The sequence below is a fragment of the Danio rerio genome, chromosome 25, assembly GCF_049306965.1.
Source record: "Danio rerio strain Tuebingen ecotype United States chromosome 25, GRCz12tu, whole genome shotgun sequence".
Classification (NCBI taxonomy): Eukaryota; Metazoa; Chordata; class Actinopteri; order Cypriniformes; family Danionidae; genus Danio; species Danio rerio.
The window spans coordinates 21,881,680-21,899,830 of NC_133200.1; the positions used below are offsets into that span (position 1 = coordinate 21,881,680).

Below are 18,151 nucleotides of genomic sequence, written 5' to 3' on the forward strand. Positions count from 1 at the left end.
CAACACGTGTACAACTTGAAAGGGGGCGGTAAATGATGCAATAATCGTTTATCTCGATTAATGATTTTTCATAATCGTTAGAAGGCAAAATCGAAATCGGATTTTCGATTAATTGCACAGCCCTAATCCATAATAAAAACTACTGTATAGTAGCACCACAACATATTCTCAAATCTGTCGCTTGATGACAACTGGAATAACTACATCAGGTGTCACCAACAATCTCAAATGACCTAAGAGCTAGAAACGGCCCTTTTTTATAGGGATAAAACTGAAGCCATTTCACTTCACACTAATCATTGGCTGGTATAAGATTCTAACGGTATGATAACCTTGGATAAAAATATAACAGTTTGACGGAATTGTGATTACTGCTCTAAAATATGTTCTTTTTAAATGTCTGGGTAAAAAACTAAAACTTTTCCCCTTTGAACAATATATATTTAATTTTGTGAAACGTTTAAAATATTTTCGCAATAATTTAAATGTATCATTGACTTTTGCTGTCTTCATTTGTTTCAAAAACACAGATTTCTTTACAATTTAAAATGGCATCTTTGGATATATTTCTACAGGAGATACGGTTGTCCTGAAAACTAAATAGAAAAATAAATAAATAAATAAATAATCATACATAATCAATACATTTACCATAAGAATGGTATAGCAGAAAAGTTTGGTTGTTATAGTCCCATGCCTACTTCACACTTAGTTTGAAAAGCAAAGGGTTAAGGTAGGGGGTTCTAAAATAAATTTGGTTTTGGCCCATAGTTGTTCCTGTATTACTGTTGTAAACAAAGCAAGAGGTGTTGCACTTATGCACTATAAGACAAATAGGGAAAACAAAATAAACAAAACTATCTTCTAAGACTCATTCATAAAAACTCTTATGTCAATTGTTTTGCAATTTTTTTGCAATTTTCCTCGCATATGAATTGATTTCAATTTAAAAATGTATTTAACTTGACGTTTATAATAAATGTTGTTTCTAGTAAATAAATAGCTTTCTCTCCTTAAATGTCAAGAAATGTTGGTAATATGTGCATCATTTTGCTTTATTTGCCATTATTGACATCTTACTAAACTACACAATTTTTGTTGATGTCTGAGAAAAGGAAGTGTGCTTCAGTGCACAATCCACACAGCAACTATACAGGCATAAATACTGAGTTATTGTCTAACACTTTATTAAGTACACACATTTACATGAGCTTATTGCTTTGCTGTAAAAAAAAAAATGTCTGCAATTATGTAAAATAAATAAATAAATAAATGCAACATACATGAACACATACAGACCCTTACAGTTTCTGATATGTTACCAATTACAGAGAAACTACACACAGCATACATTTAGTCCTTATTTGAATTCAAAAACACACAACATACAGTCCACAGTCAGAGCAAACCTCTCATCTATATCTTTAATCTTCAGCAGTTAGAGAGTAATACCATCATTCCTAGTTCATATTAGTCCAAAAGGCGACAATAATAGTTAAACATGGCAGTTTGTTTATGTTTTAGACTGCTAAAAAAATTTATTTGCACCTGTGTTTTTTCTGGCTTCTCTTTTCTTTTTTTACGCGTCACTCTCGCATTTGTCCGCTCCTGAAAGGATCGGGTGGACTTCAATAATCACATGCACGTTATTATCATCAGCTCAAGAAGTTTGTTATTTTAAATATAGACATGCAGCAAACGAGAAATCAAAATCGATCGCGCTTTAGACGGCCTTGCAAAAAACTACGGGGCACAGGGCAGCATCTGCTCTTCTTTTTGGCTGTTCATCAAGACGACGACAAGGTTTGTTTGAACTCCGGTTAACCATGGCTCATTATTATATGTATATATTTTAACGGTGTAATGTCTCGGCTGTGTTTTTAAAACATGGCGTTTCCTTTGTTTTCTTTCTGGCTTGTTACATAAGCGAGTGACACATCTCTGTAAACCAATAGCGTTCAGTTGTGCGTCTAGCACCACCTTTTGGTACAAGTTCCAATAAGCCTTGGAAGCAGTTCCAATAAGCTTAGTGTGTAAGTTTGTCATTTCCAATGCTTTTTTACTTTTCCCCATAAATTTGCATCAGAGCTGCAGCAATGGTTTGTCCATTTGTCATCCTCTGAGAAAATGGTTGATGGCCACTTAGTTACGAAAAACGCCAGGGAAGCGCAAGCATGTTGATGTACCTTTACCATTGCACACATTTTATTTATCAAGTTTAAGAGTCTCTTTAACACTTATATTTATTTTATTATAAAGAGATGAGATACTTTGTTTAAATATTTTTGTTTTTGACTAATAAAACTATTTGCCTTAGTAATGTGGGTAAATTAAAGTGGTTAAATAAAAAAAATCCTAATATTCCTGAATGTATTGTTTAAAAAAAAATTAATAATTATCAATAACGGATGATATGAAACATGATATCGTGACATTTTTTTGCAATATCGCCCAGCCCTATGTACTCATATGCACAACACAAATTACACTGGCTGCTAAAAACACCACTGCTTTTCAGTCAAAATTTAAGGTTAAAGAAGGTCATAATTCATCGAGCCTCACCTCCATGAGCTGCATGAGGTTTTCGAAGTACTCCTCCTCATCGATGGACAGTTTGCCGTTGTGGTAGATGATGCGGTAATGCTCCACCTTGCCGTCGCAGCTGACACAAAGGGTGTAGTCTCCAGGGTAGTTGGTGCTCTCACGCACCAGGAAGAGGCCTGTTTCTGGGGGGTAGAGCAGTCTCTCAGCCTGCTCGCGTGTGATCTTTCCATGGAACCATCTGAGTGACCACAGATAAAAGACAGACATGTTTGCTAAGAGCATCATTTACAAGTGATAGCAATGGATAGTTTGCATTTTTTTAATGTCTGATGAAGAATAATTCATCAAGTACAAGGAATGACTGTAACGACTCAACTTAAGATTGATGAAGATTCAGTTTTGCACTTTGAATTTTGCACAGATAGCGTGTAAAATATATATGAACGGCCTATTGCTGTCAGAATATTGTTGCTGCAATGAAAAACACTAAAATATCATAGAAATTGTTTATTGAAACCTAAATAATGACTTTTTACTCGAGTTATCCTCTTGAATCATTGTAAAAATGTGTCTAAAGTACTCCTTTATTGGATATGGAACATTCTCTCTCCACACGTTCGGATGTTACTCTGCTATATGAAAAGGTTGACTCTCTGTTGGCTACTGCGGTAAAACTAGAAGAAGTTTGAAGATTTAAAAGCCAGATCTCGTCGGAATAAAGCAAAAATTATTGGTGTTCTGGAACACCAACTTTCTACTGCTGTGGCGATCCAAGCGGATTAAGGGGCCGATCACACCGAACACGCTATTTGCTTTAAGAGGTGCCTTTATTGAATGATTTACTAATGGCAGGAAGCGTTTTGCACCCCTCATTTTAACCGCCTGCTGCGCCTCGTGTTTTTGCCTTTGCGTCCAGTGCACTCACAGTTGATAAAAGTCAACCCTGAACCTGAGAAAAAAAAGCATGTTACGTTAGTCAAGTCTTTTTCATTCTCCAATCAAATATAAGCAGAGGCAGGTTTTTGTTGAGGCACCGAAGGATGCAGACTTCAAAGGCGAGTTCTTCGAAGTCCACACAGCCCGAACCGAGCATTTTGAAATAAGACGATCAAGCCTACAGAGGACAGATCTCGTCACCTAGCAACCGTAACAGCTGCTTTTAATAAGTGGTAATAAAATTTGTAATGACTTTTTTTTCAAAGTGATTTAAAAACTTATTTTAAGCGATCTAAAGGCAAAGCGAGGTTTACAGAAGCTGGAAATGTATTTCCTTTGATCCATACATGTACACATGAACATGTAAAGTGTCTATAAAATCCCTCTTTCCTAAAATGTGTCATCCTCTATTTGTTTTTTTCAAACATGTGTTTAGATATCCAAGTAAAATAAACCCAATTTATACATTTAATCCAGAGTTTTGTTTTAAAAATGTCCTGCCGTTATCAGCACGCAATGAATCTAGGGACGTTCTAGGCCACAAAGGATCCACCAGGTTGTGTCCTTGATCACCTGGGAAACGAAGGATGCATTTGGAGTTTTTTTTAAACGAGAATGCCTTCGTTGCAACGTGATGACGCAGCGCACTTCGAATGCATCCTTTGGAGGATGCAGCCTCTGAAATGAGGCACAGCTACTGTGGTGTGCCTCGCATTTTTGGAACGTAAAGGCACGTTTGGTGTGATCGGCCTCTAAGGGTTTGATCACACCAAACATGTCTTTAAGTTCCAAAAACACGAGGCGCATCACACTGCCTTGTTGCTGACGGGAAAATAGAAGCACAGTACGCTTTTTATGTCGCTACCTAATGACTGAATCATCTGCTTAATGTGCGTGAGTGTTGCTGCTCATATTAATATAATTTTTATATTTAATAATATTGCGATATTCAAGATTTAAGTCGTATAGCACAAGATAACTCAAAACAGCAACCACAAGTCTCGCCTCTATCTTCAAAAGTGTCTGTTGTTGTCTTGACAACAAACACTGCAGGCACCTCAGCGGAAACTGAGAGTTTAGAATGAAAAAGTCGCGACTGACGTAACAAATTTTTTCTGCCCAAGTTAACTTTTTTTTTCAACTGCGAGTGCACGGCACGCAGGGGGCAAAAACATAAGGCGTAGCAGGAGGGTAAAACGTGAGGCAAGCAGGGAGCATAAGCAGGGCGCAGAATTCTTGTAGCAGTTAGTAAACCATTCAAAAAGGCGCCTCTCAATGTAATAAGCATGTTCAGTGTGATCGCCCCTTAAGGACGCACTCAACATGGATAAGAACATCATAATTGACAGATCGCATCACACATTGCAGTCAAAACCCGACTAGGCAGCAACCACGAGCTATTGTGGCAAGGCTGCATTATTATTTTGACTGTGTTGAAGTATTAATGCATGCAGGTGAGAGGAAACAGGTCAGTGTTGTGACATGAGAATATCCATTTTTCCAGATCTCACTGCCAAAACAGCACATGCCTGATCAGCCTTTAAGGATGGCACCGGACTAGGCACAGGACTTGATAATTTGGAAAGAGGATTGGTTTGCATAATTTCTGATACTGTTTAAGTGTTTTACATATGTGAGAATTTTGAATTTGGTGAATTAAAAAGTATTTCTTAGTTATACATTAAATATTTTTTCACACGTATTCATATTTTACGTTGTGGATTTGCAGAACAAACTGAAAGATGCTGAAAACTGAACGCTGCTTTTTAACTTTTCACCTCAAACTCATACTCAGTAGGAAAGACCTAGCTATAATGATCAGTCTAATAGTTTGAATTGTTCCAAGTTGGAGTTAAATATTAAAAACAAGACCATCAAGAGAGATCATCACACCTGTCCTTTACTCTCTTCACTGGCTCCCTGTTAAATTCAGAATAGATTTTAAAACAACTGTTGTTTGTTTTTAATGCAGCTAATGGTCTGGAATTTTCTTAATTATATGAGATTTTAAAGGTGCATAAACCGAACAGGGCCCTGCTCGTCAGTGTGCGAATGAGATCGAATGCTGACTGCATGCCTCTGTGTGTGCGCGTCGCACACACACACACACAGACACACACACACAGACACACACACACACACACACACACACACACACACACACACACACACACACACACACACACACACACACAAGCATGCAGACTTTTGCGCTGTTAAGTTAATAATCGTTTATCTCGATTAATGGTTTTTCATAATATTTAGAAGCTAAAATCGAAATCGGATTTTCGATCAATTGCACAGCCCTAACCGATTGCTACAAACCATTTGAGTTAAAAAGCTAATCTATGCAAGTACTGTGAACTTTTTCCTGCTGAAATAGTAAGATATTTAATTAACACTTTAACACAACACTGAATTCAAAACTCTTTTCAAATGAGTAGATTTAACTTTCAGTCAAGCTAACTACACATTGCATTTGATAAAGTTGACTGTTGGGTTTTACAGTGTAGTGATTAAAGTAATTAGCAACTAATAAAGTTATGATAACATAACTTTTCTGATTTTGTTTGTAATGCATCAATGTGCATTACAGTAAAACTGCTTTGAAACAATAACTATTTATACAACTACTAACTACAAATAAACTTGAATTGAATTCTCAAAGCAGTGCATCTGAAATAGTATTTTACCTTAAAAGCACTAAAATATGCTAAAAATAGTATTGCTTTGTTTTTTTCTGCATTTAGGACTAACTATGGGTAGAATTCACTGATTTGGATACATAATATTGTGCACAGGACTGAGAAAAGGAAGCTAAATTACAGGCTTCCAAAAGGAGCGCTGGCCTAGCCTGGCCCTTCTGTGGCTTCCCTGGCATGAGAAACATCCAATCTGTATCTCCCAATAACCCACACATACACATACACACCATCAAAAATAAACTGAAGCCGTGCACTTACTTAAGACCAGACTGCTACCGTCACCATCTACCAAACCCAAACACATCTACATCCAACCCTTCTATTATACACGGTAAAAAGCAGACCTCTAGCTTCTATACATCGCAGATTCAGAGCTTGCCTTGCTAAGCAACCGAGACTCCTGCATCCTTCTAAAGGCAGCCAGTAATTGAAGAATATCGTATGCTCTTTACGCTAATCATGATGCACGCGTCTGGCTTTTTGCATATCAGATGGACTTTTTTTCCATAGTGCCATTTATATAACTCTTTGATTTCTCCTTTCTATTTTAAACAGCTGACCGATTCAAATGAGTCCTTGGGTTATTGTGGTGGGCCGGAAAGCAGGAAGACATTTGTGTATTATTATAGATATAGTAGGTGATCTGTGATGATATCAGTCATGCATGCTAAATATAGCTCGCTAATGTTTGTATGTATGAAACCCGCGCAAACACTCTACTATCAAGTGTACATCAGTGAAGACAAAAAGTGCAGGCAAATGAACGGCGTACTTACGGCATAAGGCTCAGTTTGCTGGCGGACTTTACTCCTTCTCTCTTCTGAACGTAGTTTGCTGGGATGGTGCCCTCTCGTCCAGCGGAGTTTTTTGCTCTGTACCAATTAGGGTCCTGGAATAGAGACCCAAAAATAAAAAATTATTTATTTATAGACAATATATTTGGCTTTTGTGTTGTTCAGAACTTGTGTGACATCCTTTTTATAAGACGATGAGATATATTGTGCTTTTAAACAGTTAAAATTAATTTCATCGAATGCAGACACTTGTAATTTATAATATTATTTTAGACCAAACATAACGATACTGCAAAGTAAGAATAAAAACAACACCACATACAGGTTGTTTTCAATTAAATGGTTTTCAGATGGAAGGCAGGAAGTAAAAAAAATGAATGAGACACAGAGGAAAGTTCATATATTTGCCATATATACCATATTTTTAAGGAGCTATAAATAGAAAACAACCACATATGTTGGGCATGATCCTTATATCAGGAAGAGGGCCGAGTTTTCTACTAAACTAAAATATAGTTGCCTGTCATCGAGACGGTAGATACTGTTTAATTACATTACTTGAAACATTTTATAGTAAATACAACAGTGTTTGAGAGCATACTGTTTATAATTGTTTGAATTAAACTGTCGTAGTTATTATATTGTTGCTGTGGTTAGGCATTAGACGATAATCATTTTCACAGTATACCGCAGATTGGAAAAGTTAAGATTATAAAAACCATAAAAAAGTTCTGCAATACTGTTCCAAAGGTACGTGTACGATTTTTTATTTATGTTTTTTTTGTTGTTTGTTTGTTTGTTTTTAGGACAATTGTATCTTCAGCAGAAAAGATGCCGTTTTAAATTGTAAAAAAAAAAAAAAAATCAATAATTAATTTAGCCTGACATGTTTACGGTTCCAAAATATTTTAAATGTTTCTCAAAATAAAATATATTGTGTTCAAAAGGGAATTATTTTTTGTTTTTTCCCAGACATTTAAGAAGAATATATTTTAGAGCAGTAATCACAATCCTGCAAAACCGTGATATATTTATCCAAGGTTATCATACCTTCAGAATCTTATACTGCCCCACGCCTAGCTGTGGTACAACACAACTGTAGTAATGAGTAATTATTCAATAGGCTTCAGTTTTCTGCACTAATGAAGATGCTCCACAGTTTACGCTAACGTTAGAGTATTTATTACAGTTTAATATGTTACTGTATTCTTTAGCATTCATTTACAAAGAGTTGAACACATTATACATTTTACGATGTGGTTCAAAAACATGTTTATTATAAATTATTATAGTTTATTTCACAAAATAACATGAAAGCAAGCATACAAAAGCGTGGATGCATAGTCTACATTATTATTTATTTATTTCTTGATTTATTTGCTTACTTATTTTGTGAGAGGGAAAAAGCCTCCACAATAATAATCATCAGGTTTTGTCGCAAGAGTTGCATTTCTTTTTTGTTTGGTCGATGAACTTACCATCAACAAATATTTACTGCTGCTGCGCATCTAGATGTTCATGTTAGGATTGTTTATTCTGCCGAAACGCCAGTAAAGACATGGATTATTGCAAAACAAGATGGAGATTTTATTGCGATTATATGACTGTATACGTTACTTATATTCTACTGGATTCTGTATAAGTGTGGTGGTGTTTGAATCTGATTTTTATAGAACACATATTTACACCAGGGTTCATACACATTTTTACTACAAAATTTCATGACTTTTCCAAGACTTTTAAGTAAATTTTAATGACCAAATGTTTCATATTATGTCTTCATATACATGGTAGGAAAAACTATCCACATTCAAATTTATTATAGCATATCTTAAAACATGCAACAATTATTCATTCATTTAGTCTTTTAGTTATTCATTCTTTAGGCTTAGTCCCTGATTTATCAGGATTCGCCACAGCAGAATGAACCACCAATTACTTAGTTTAAATTTATTATTAATATCCATGTAAAATTTAATTTATATAATGGACTAATAATGTGAGACCATGGGATTGGCCAAGGGCAGAAAAGACAAAAAATTTCCAGGTCTGGAAATTGTCGTGTCTAAATTTCATGACTTTTCCAGGTTTTCCATGACTGTATGAACCCTGTTTTAAACATAGCTAGACCTGTAATCTTTATTGGTGTTGTCAAAATGAATTATTGCATTCAAAAAAGGTTTGTACACATGGATGCACTGAACAAATGTTTATTACATGGCGCTTTTTCTTCCGTCTTTCAGCCATTTTCCTGAACTTTCTCCCCTTTATGATCAAAAACTTTTGGAAGTCTATTAAAAGTTGTTTGGCATTATTATTTTGGCCAATTTAAACAAATATAAATATCATAAAACAGAGATATTTTAATGTTCTGATAGCGATTTCTAAGTAGAAGAACCACTTCCTGCATTCCATCTAAATCAATGACGCCATGTGAAAACAACCTATATTTTCATTACATATATTTTAACGGAACATACTGAATATCTAAAACAATGCTGTGCGTTGACTGCTGAGCTTAAAATGATTTTTGTGCATCCTTGTAACACTATTTCTATCAAGAGTTAAAAGTGTAAAATATGCAAATGTGGCCAAAACAGAATCAGATGTCCATCTGTCACCCACACAAATGAAGATCTGCAAGTAGTAGACCAGTTTCTGACACCTGTATTAAACTGTAATGGGCAACACTGACATAATAGCTATGTTTCCATCCAAAGTTGTGAATTAAACTTCTGCTTTTGTTTCGTATTGATGTCCTTGGTGAAGTTCAACTGCTAAAAAAAATGAACGCAACAAGCACAAGAGCTTGACATCTTTTCAGTGTCCACCAAAGTGCAAATGGCGGCATTCACACTTATTCAAATGAACCACACTAACAGAGCAATCACACTTAAGTTTATTGTAACCAACCAAACTCGCAAAGCATGAACATACCATTTAGATTTCTCACAAAAAGTAATAATATAGCACGTTTTAGTCATTTTTATGCAATTTTGATATCTTCGCAGCTACTAGGTCTCATTAGTTTCCACTGAACAGTAAAATTAGTGTGAATACGTTTTCAAAGTTTACACTTTAAAGTTCACAACTCTTACTCAGCTGGGATTGTTTTTTTTTATGTACCTCCAAAATTTCCACAAATACTAAAATACAAATGTAAATCACAGTGCAGATGTTTCATCAGCAAAGATGCATTAGATAAAGCAAAATTAGTATTAGCAATACTATATTGCGAATAGGGTGACATGGTGGCTCAGTGGTTAACACTGTAACCTCACAGCAAGAAGATCACTGCCTCGAGTCCTGGCTGGGTCAGTTGGAATTTCTGTGTGGAGTTTGCATGTTCTACCCGTGCTGGTGTGGGTTTCCACCGGGTGCTCCGGTTTCCCCCACAGTATAAAGACATGCGGTACAGGTAAATTTAACAAACTAAATTGGCCGTAGTGTTTGTGTGTATGGATGTTTCCCAGAACTGGGTTGCAGTTGGAAGGGCATCCGCTGTGTAAAACATTTGCTGGACAAGATGGCGGTTCATTCCCAGATAAATAAAGGGACTAAGCCGAGCAATAACGAATGAATGAATTTAAAAAAATATATTGTTCAAATTATACTGCAAAAAAATGTATCATGATTTCCACAAATCTTAAGCAGCACTACTGTTTTCAACATTGATAAGAACTAAGCTTTTAATACACCAAATCAGCCTATTAACATGATTCCTGAACAATCACATGACACTCTAGAGACAGTCTGGAGAAATGATGCTAAAAAGTTAATTTTCCATCATAAAAATAAATGATGCTTCAAAATTAAGTCAAATGACAAGTAACAATAATAAAATATTGTTTTTACAGTATTGCTGATCAAATGAATGCAGGCTGGGTGAAGATTCAAAAGCATTTTCAAAAACCGTACACACTCCAAACTTTCAAAGTGCTCCAATTATTAAATTAAGGTGCGATTTAAAATTACATGTATAGCTTAAATAAGTCAAATGACTTGATATCAAATATTTTCTTACACTGAAAAAAAAGGGTTCATTGATAATTAAAGCAAACAATTTATATAAGCTTAATTTAAAAAGTTAAACATTTCTAAATTTAATTTGTTTAAATTTAGCTCATATAAATTGTTTGCAACCACTTAACTTAAACATTTTTTAGTAAATCCAATGAATATTTTTTTCAGTCTACATAGAACACTAATGCTAATATTTAATTCATGTTTTCCTCCATACAGTAAACGTACAACAGCATTTGACAAAATGACTAGACCATATTTTCAGATATATTGTATAGTTTGAGTAGGTTGAGTAAATGATGACAATTTCCATTTTTGCAGTATCATATACAGTAACATTTCAGAAATGTACCTTAGTTACTCCAACTATAGTAAGCACATCTCCTTTGCACATGGGCAAGTCCTGGTCTGCCGTTCCAGGGAAGTTGTACCTGGCCACACACTCGGTGCCCGCAGGCCAGGTCGCCTAGAGAGGGAAAGAAAAAAGGAAAAGCCTTTGACTTTAAAAAAAAAAAAAGGAAAGCAAAACAGGATGCTTTAAAAATGAAGCGGTGTCATAATTCACATTATATCTTAACAGCACCACCTTAAGGCTTCCTTTACCTCAAAGGTAGACATAGCTGAGGGAATCCGTCCTCTCACAGTCGACCCGTTTCAACCGGTAACATCAGAGCTGAGCCTGAGGCATACAGCAGCAGCCAAAACTGGCCCAAAACCTGTCGATCACCAATAAAAAAAAGCATTATGACAGCTTCAAATTAAATCCTAATTTACAAAGTGATTTCTAAAAAATAATAAACCAAACAAGCCATCCTGACTACAAGCAAGTCAGGCATACCAAAAAAGTACTCGCATTTCAACAATGAGTCAAAATTCAACCTGCCATGCATGTCAGCAAACACTGTTCAGCAGCAAATACAGTTCAAGCACACACACACACTTTCAAAGGGGAAGTGGCGGCTGTAGATTTTCCGATGCCTCAGACAGGAAGAAGGGCTGAGCAGCAAAGCAGGCTTGCAGAAAGCCTGTTAAACATTCAGTGTGAACTGAGGGCATCAAGCCACCCCACAAAACAAGCACTTTACACTTAGAAATCAACCATCCATGACCAGACTAATACTACACTGTTGAAACCGGATGGGTTACGAGAGGCATTTCTAAATCAACTTTAAGAAGGACATTGAGATGGCTTTGGAGTCATCTACTATCCGTTTGTCTTATCTATCATCTGTTTGTCAATTATCAAAAAGTAACAACGCACAAAGTCTCTGGTTAGAAATGAGATAGGTTATTTATGCATCAACTAACAGTTCAGACTAAAAAAATAAATCTTGCGATACAAGAAATAATGCTGATCCTTTAAAATCCTAGGCATTTCTATTAAGTGTGTGTTTAAGCAGGGTATAAAACAGATTTTTTAAAGAGAAAACTTTAAAAAAAAAAATATATATATATATATATATATATATATATATTTTAGAAATGTATAAATTAAAGAAAATGATAAATTTGCAAACCAATTTATAAATTAGGAGAAAAAAGAATAAATAAGTAAAATTAATTTAAGTTAGGACTGAAAATGTGCTTGTAATCATTATAAATAATGTATTAATTTACAGACAATTACGTTTTAGCAATCATGCAATACAGTCTATAGTTTTAAAAATACTATTCTCTATTTTTTCTCTTCAGATAAACATTGGGTTAAATAAAGCAGTGCTGTAGTTACTTCCGTGAAGAAGAATAAAATACTCAAAATTAAAAGACCCAAAAGCAGAAACGAGAAGTTACAAAAGAAAAAAAAAAACACACTTCACTTTCATGGTGATGAGCAACTTGAATCTCAAAAGTAAGTATTGCTGTATTTCCATTATGCTGGGACAAACTTGTGAACTGAACTTGAACTTAAGCAAATGACACATGCAATGCTGTTTTTCTCACCTGCAATTCTCAAAGGAACAAATGAGCAGGAAGTTTGATGTGCAGAAAACTGTTTCTCATAGGATTTCAGTTACAAAAACCAAATTCTAAAGTTTATTTAATTTAAATTTTAAAGGTTTATTAGAAGTGAAGTGCTAAAAGCAAACAAGAGCTTTGAAAGTCAACCTATTATATTTTTTGGAAAAAAACAGGGCCCTGAATAGTGAATAAAAATAAAACAATAACGAACAAAAAATGCAAAAAAAAATAAAAATAAAAAACATCACAAAAAACAAAACAAATGTAATATTTATTAAGAGTATAAATATAAAAATAAAATAAAAACAGAAAAATAGGGGGAAAAAACTAAAATCACACACAAAACAAAATCATAAAACTAAAAAGCAAATTTAAAGCAATAAAAAACACAGAAAAATGCTAAAAATAAACAAACAAAAAAAATAATCATAGAACAAAAAAAATTTAAACTATAAAATTAAAAACTATTCATGCAAAACAAAAAATAAAACAATCAAAAAATCACAAAATGAAAAAATACTCACTATAAAATTTAAAAACAATACAAATACAAACAAAACTAAAAACAAGAAATCACCATAAAACTACAAAAAATAAAAAATAAAAAGTATTTATTGAAAGCACAAAAATTTATCATAAAAAAACTCAAATCCCCCACAAAAAATAAATCATAACAAAAAACCCATCTAAAATAATAAAATGAAATAAAAACTATTTATTGAGCAAAAACAATAAAATAAAAACTAAAAAATACAAAAAATGTAAAATCAATCAATAAAAATAAATAAATAAAAAGCAAAACAAATTAACAACAAAAATAAAACTGAAAACACGAAAATAAAAAACAGAAAAATATTTTTAAAATAAATAAATAAAATCACAAAACACAAAACAATAATCATCATAAAACTAAGAAAATTAAAACAATATAAAATAAAACATTTTACTGAGAGCACAAAAATAAACAATAACATTAAAATCTGAAAAATACAAAATAAAAAAAACAAAATTAATTTATTTATTGAGGGCACAAAAAAGAAAAATACTAAAAAACAATTTGAAAAATAAGAATATAAAACAATAAAATTCTTCAAAAGAAAATCACAAAACAAATCATTATAAAACAAATTTAAAACAATAAAAATAAAAACTATTGAGATCACAAAATAAAGCAGAATACAAAAAAAAAAATCACAAAACAAAACAAAAATAATAATCATAAAACAAACAAAATAAATTTAACAGTAAAAATATAAAAATATTTATTGAGAACACAAAAATTAAAACACAATAACCCACTTAACAGTAAACCATGCGCCCAGAATTAGTAAAAAATAAATAAGCTTAGTACTAAACCTAATAATGCACTTAAAACAACGCAAGACACATTTTGCAATTACTTTCAAGTGTTTCCGGTTCACATTCACAACGGTTGAATCTGCCCACCTTATTTTTTTTTTACAAGTGGTGCAGTGCATGCATTGGGCTTGTAAAGCAGATATGATATGACACAGAGCGCTTTGACCTCATTAATATGTCAACCAGCTCTGATTGCCAGCCTGTTCAATGCAAAGTAGCACTGGCTTAAAAACTGCAGTGGGCCCCACAACATGAAGTCACTTCCTGTCTGAGCTGCTGGGACTAAAACGGTCATCCTGTATTGGCGTTGGTGGGTGATGAGCGGTACGAGTTGAAGGGTGCTGGCTAGACAGCCAAATGGGTTCCAATAACGGCATAAATTGACCGAAGGCCTTACAGTTAGGATATCACGCACTTCCCTTTAAAAACACAGTCTTCCCCTGCTGCTCTGACTAACTAATTTTATACTTGTCACACACTGGAATAGCATGATTCATGTAAAGACAGGAAACTGATTGTTGTTGTAGTGGATCAGCTTTTCAAAAACTTTGGGATGTGTCAGGCTTGATGGTTGTGATTCAAACGGGCTTGTGCACTGTACACATGAATAAGAGTAAACCAATTGCCATAAAAAAACAAGTTGACTTTATAATAATAACCCATGGTAACTTGGAACTGTTAAATTGACTTTATTTTTTTATGCAAATTCTACTTACTTTTAAAAAAAATAAAAGTAAACTAATCACTTTTTCCAATACACATTTATGATATTAGTTTTTTCCAGCTTTTCTGTATCTAGCAAAATGACAGCAACTAAAATAAATCTGCTCTTCCAGACTCCAGTGTGTCTTCTAAATTCAATACAGGCTATAATTTTAGATTTTAAAGACTTAATGAAGCACCAAATATTGTAATAATTACAGTCATTATTTGAAAACACATGTGCTAAAATAGTCTCACACTGTAAAAAAAGAATTAGTTGACTAATAAAGTGAGTACAATAAGCATGATTATAAAAATTAAGTCAGCTTAACAGTTCCAAGTTACAATGCGTTTATTTACATTATTTCTGTAAAGTCAACTTGTTGCTTTTAAGGCAATTGGTGTACTTGCTTTAAGTAACTAATTTTTACAGTGTAAAAACAAAAAATCTTGCTGCCTCCAAGTTGTTAGTTGAGTTAAATTAGCTGGTCATTAAATGAATTACATTTCCTGGTCAACTCAACTTGCATCAATTAAACTGACAAAAAATAGTGAGGCAGAATTCAAGAGTTTACAAACTTTTCCAGGCCAAGACGCACTTGATGGGAGAGATAAAGCAAGTGAAATTTTGTATACAACTGAGTGTTCAAACGAATAGAAACAAAAACAAAGTAAAAGCAAAACTTTTGAAAGCGCTAAACCAGGGGTCAACAATCTCGGTCCTGGAGGGCCGGTGCACCTGCAGGGTTTAGCTCCAACTTGCCTCAACGCACCTGCCTGGATGTTTCAAGTATACCTAAAAAGACCTTGATTAGCTTGTTCAGGTGTGTTTGATTAGGGTTGGAGCTAAAATCTGCAGGACACCGGCCCTCCAGGAACAAGTTTGGTGACCCCTGCGCTAAACAAATAAATAAAAAAATTACAACAAAAAAAACCCATCACAAAAGACATTATTAAAAAATAACACAGACACAGGAAAATAAAACAAGAAAAATAAAACCGATGACAAACTTAAAAAATACAATAAAAAACACTACTAATTACTAGAGATTAGAGCTGGGAGGATAAACAATATTATATTGAATTGTGATAAAATTGATGTCAATGACAACGATAAGCTCTGGACTCTGGGCTCTTTTTTTCTCTATGTTGATCTAAGAGCCAATCACACAGCAGAAATGTGCAACAATTGGAATCTAAAAGCATGTTGATATAGAGGTTATTATAGATATTGCAGGGCTCGAAATTGCGACCATTTTGGTCGCATATGCGCCCGAAAATTAATCTATGCGACCTCATAATATATATGGGAGCATTAGTGCGACTGCAGATAATGGTTGTAGTGCGACCTGTTTTGATTTTTTCAAAAACGTGCTGAATCGCTCTTCCCTGCCGCTTTATTGGTCCATATTAGCTGTCATTCACTCAAGGTACTCCGCAGTCAGATGACAGGGAAGGAGCTTTTATGACCACAGGAAATGCAAACGGCTGAAGAGTAAAAACTTAAAGCACACAGGTTTGCAAACCCCACCTAAAGTTGAGGCGCAGATGAAAGCGATCATGATACGTCACGTGGTGAATAATGATCCGCCAGCTGAGATCAATCGAGTACGCGCTTCTTGGAGAAGGTGCCCGAATCTCATGCGTTGCATTCACTGCGTGTTCAGCGCAAATGTCCGCTAAAAGTCAAATCTAATACTGTACATATCATCGCCAAAGAAGCTCGCCTTTACTAAGTTTACACTGAAACTGCGGCTCATAACAAAGACCGGTATTGCGCGATGGTTAGCGCAAGAATCCTGCTCTGCCTGCTCATAAAATAGGTCGGCTGACTCGCCTGCTTTCCACTAATACAGAAAAATGAAGATCATCTCAGACTGAACCTTTAAATTGACACAAACTGAAACCAAAACTTTTAAAGAGTGATAGAAGTGAGACTTTACTTACTTTCTTTTGTCTATTCTTGTTTGAGGTGTATATTATTTTTATATTTATTTACTGATGACTGCTTTGCAGCTTTCATCATTGAATTGAATGATTTATTATAATCTTTTGTTTGTTTTGTAGCAGAAATATTTTTTATTAAATTGACATGCATATAAAAACAGCAGTACAAAATAAATCTTTCTTATTGCAATGCTTCATTTTTGTTTGATGCAAACTATACAATTATTTTTCATAAAGTAACAGACTTTTTATAGCAGATAACTTCCATTCAAGCACATTCAAGGCAGTATCATAATGAGTAATGGAATTCATTGTTACTATTATTGTCATTTTTTATCATCAATATTCTATGGCCTAATTATTAGACATTCATCTTGGAATTATTGCACACAAATATCAATGTCTTCACAGCATTAGTTAGATAGTTGTTTCTGGTTTTTGTCAGTCTGTTGTTTTAAAATACAATAAATCCCTTAAAAACAATTTGCAGCTGTGCTCATTCATTTTTGGTGGGTGCTCCTAATTTTTTTCTGGTGCTCCTAAAAATTTTTTGGTGCTCCTAAATATTTGAAGTTGGGAGCACCGGTGCTACCAAGTAAAAAAGTTAATTTCGAGCCCTGTATTGATATTAGAGAATTTATATTATGCCATTTAATGAACTCTTTTAATGAATGCTTTAGTAATTGTTGGGGTACTCTTTTAAATCTGGAAGAATTAACAACGTAAAATTATTGAAAATAATTAATTATTGAGATTGCATTATTGCCATATTGCCCAGCCCTATACTAGAGAAGCAACGATAAACCGACTATCACTATTTCACTATTAATCACGGTTAATAAATCATAATGCCTTTTTAACACCATGTTTCTTTACGGAACAAAACTGCTGCAACTAAAAGTTATGCCGCTAGTTTAAAGTTCCGAGCTTGTACTCAATACGCACGCACACTGAATTAAAGGCCGACTTTAACTATGGCTGAGAATATTAACTAAGGGCCGTTTACATATCCCGTCTTTTGCGTGTGCATGTTTACGTTATTTCCAATGAAGATGTTTGGCTTGCTTGTGCATATTGGCAACGTGCGCTGTTCTCACGCTTTCCATGCCCACCTAGTTGAAAAAATTTTGCGAGTGCACTGCGAGTCACATGAAAAGATGTGACGGATCAGCTTCACACTTT

At 34.2% G+C, this 18,151-nt stretch overlaps 1 protein-coding gene across 1 annotated transcript in view; it reads right to left on the minus strand.

Moving 5' to 3' along the window:
- Nucleotides 1–18,151, minus strand: part of csk (C-terminal Src kinase) — a 63,498-nt gene that overhangs the window by 20,356 nt on the left and 24,991 nt on the right. The window contains 4 exon segments of the mRNA NM_001077599.1: nt 2,563–2,782; nt 6,962–7,074; nt 11,355–11,468; nt 11,606–11,718. Of these exon segments, the coding sequence (NP_001071067.1) occupies nt 2,563–2,782; nt 6,962–7,074; nt 11,355–11,468; nt 11,606–11,620 (462 nt within the window). The 5' untranslated portion in view covers nt 11,621–11,718.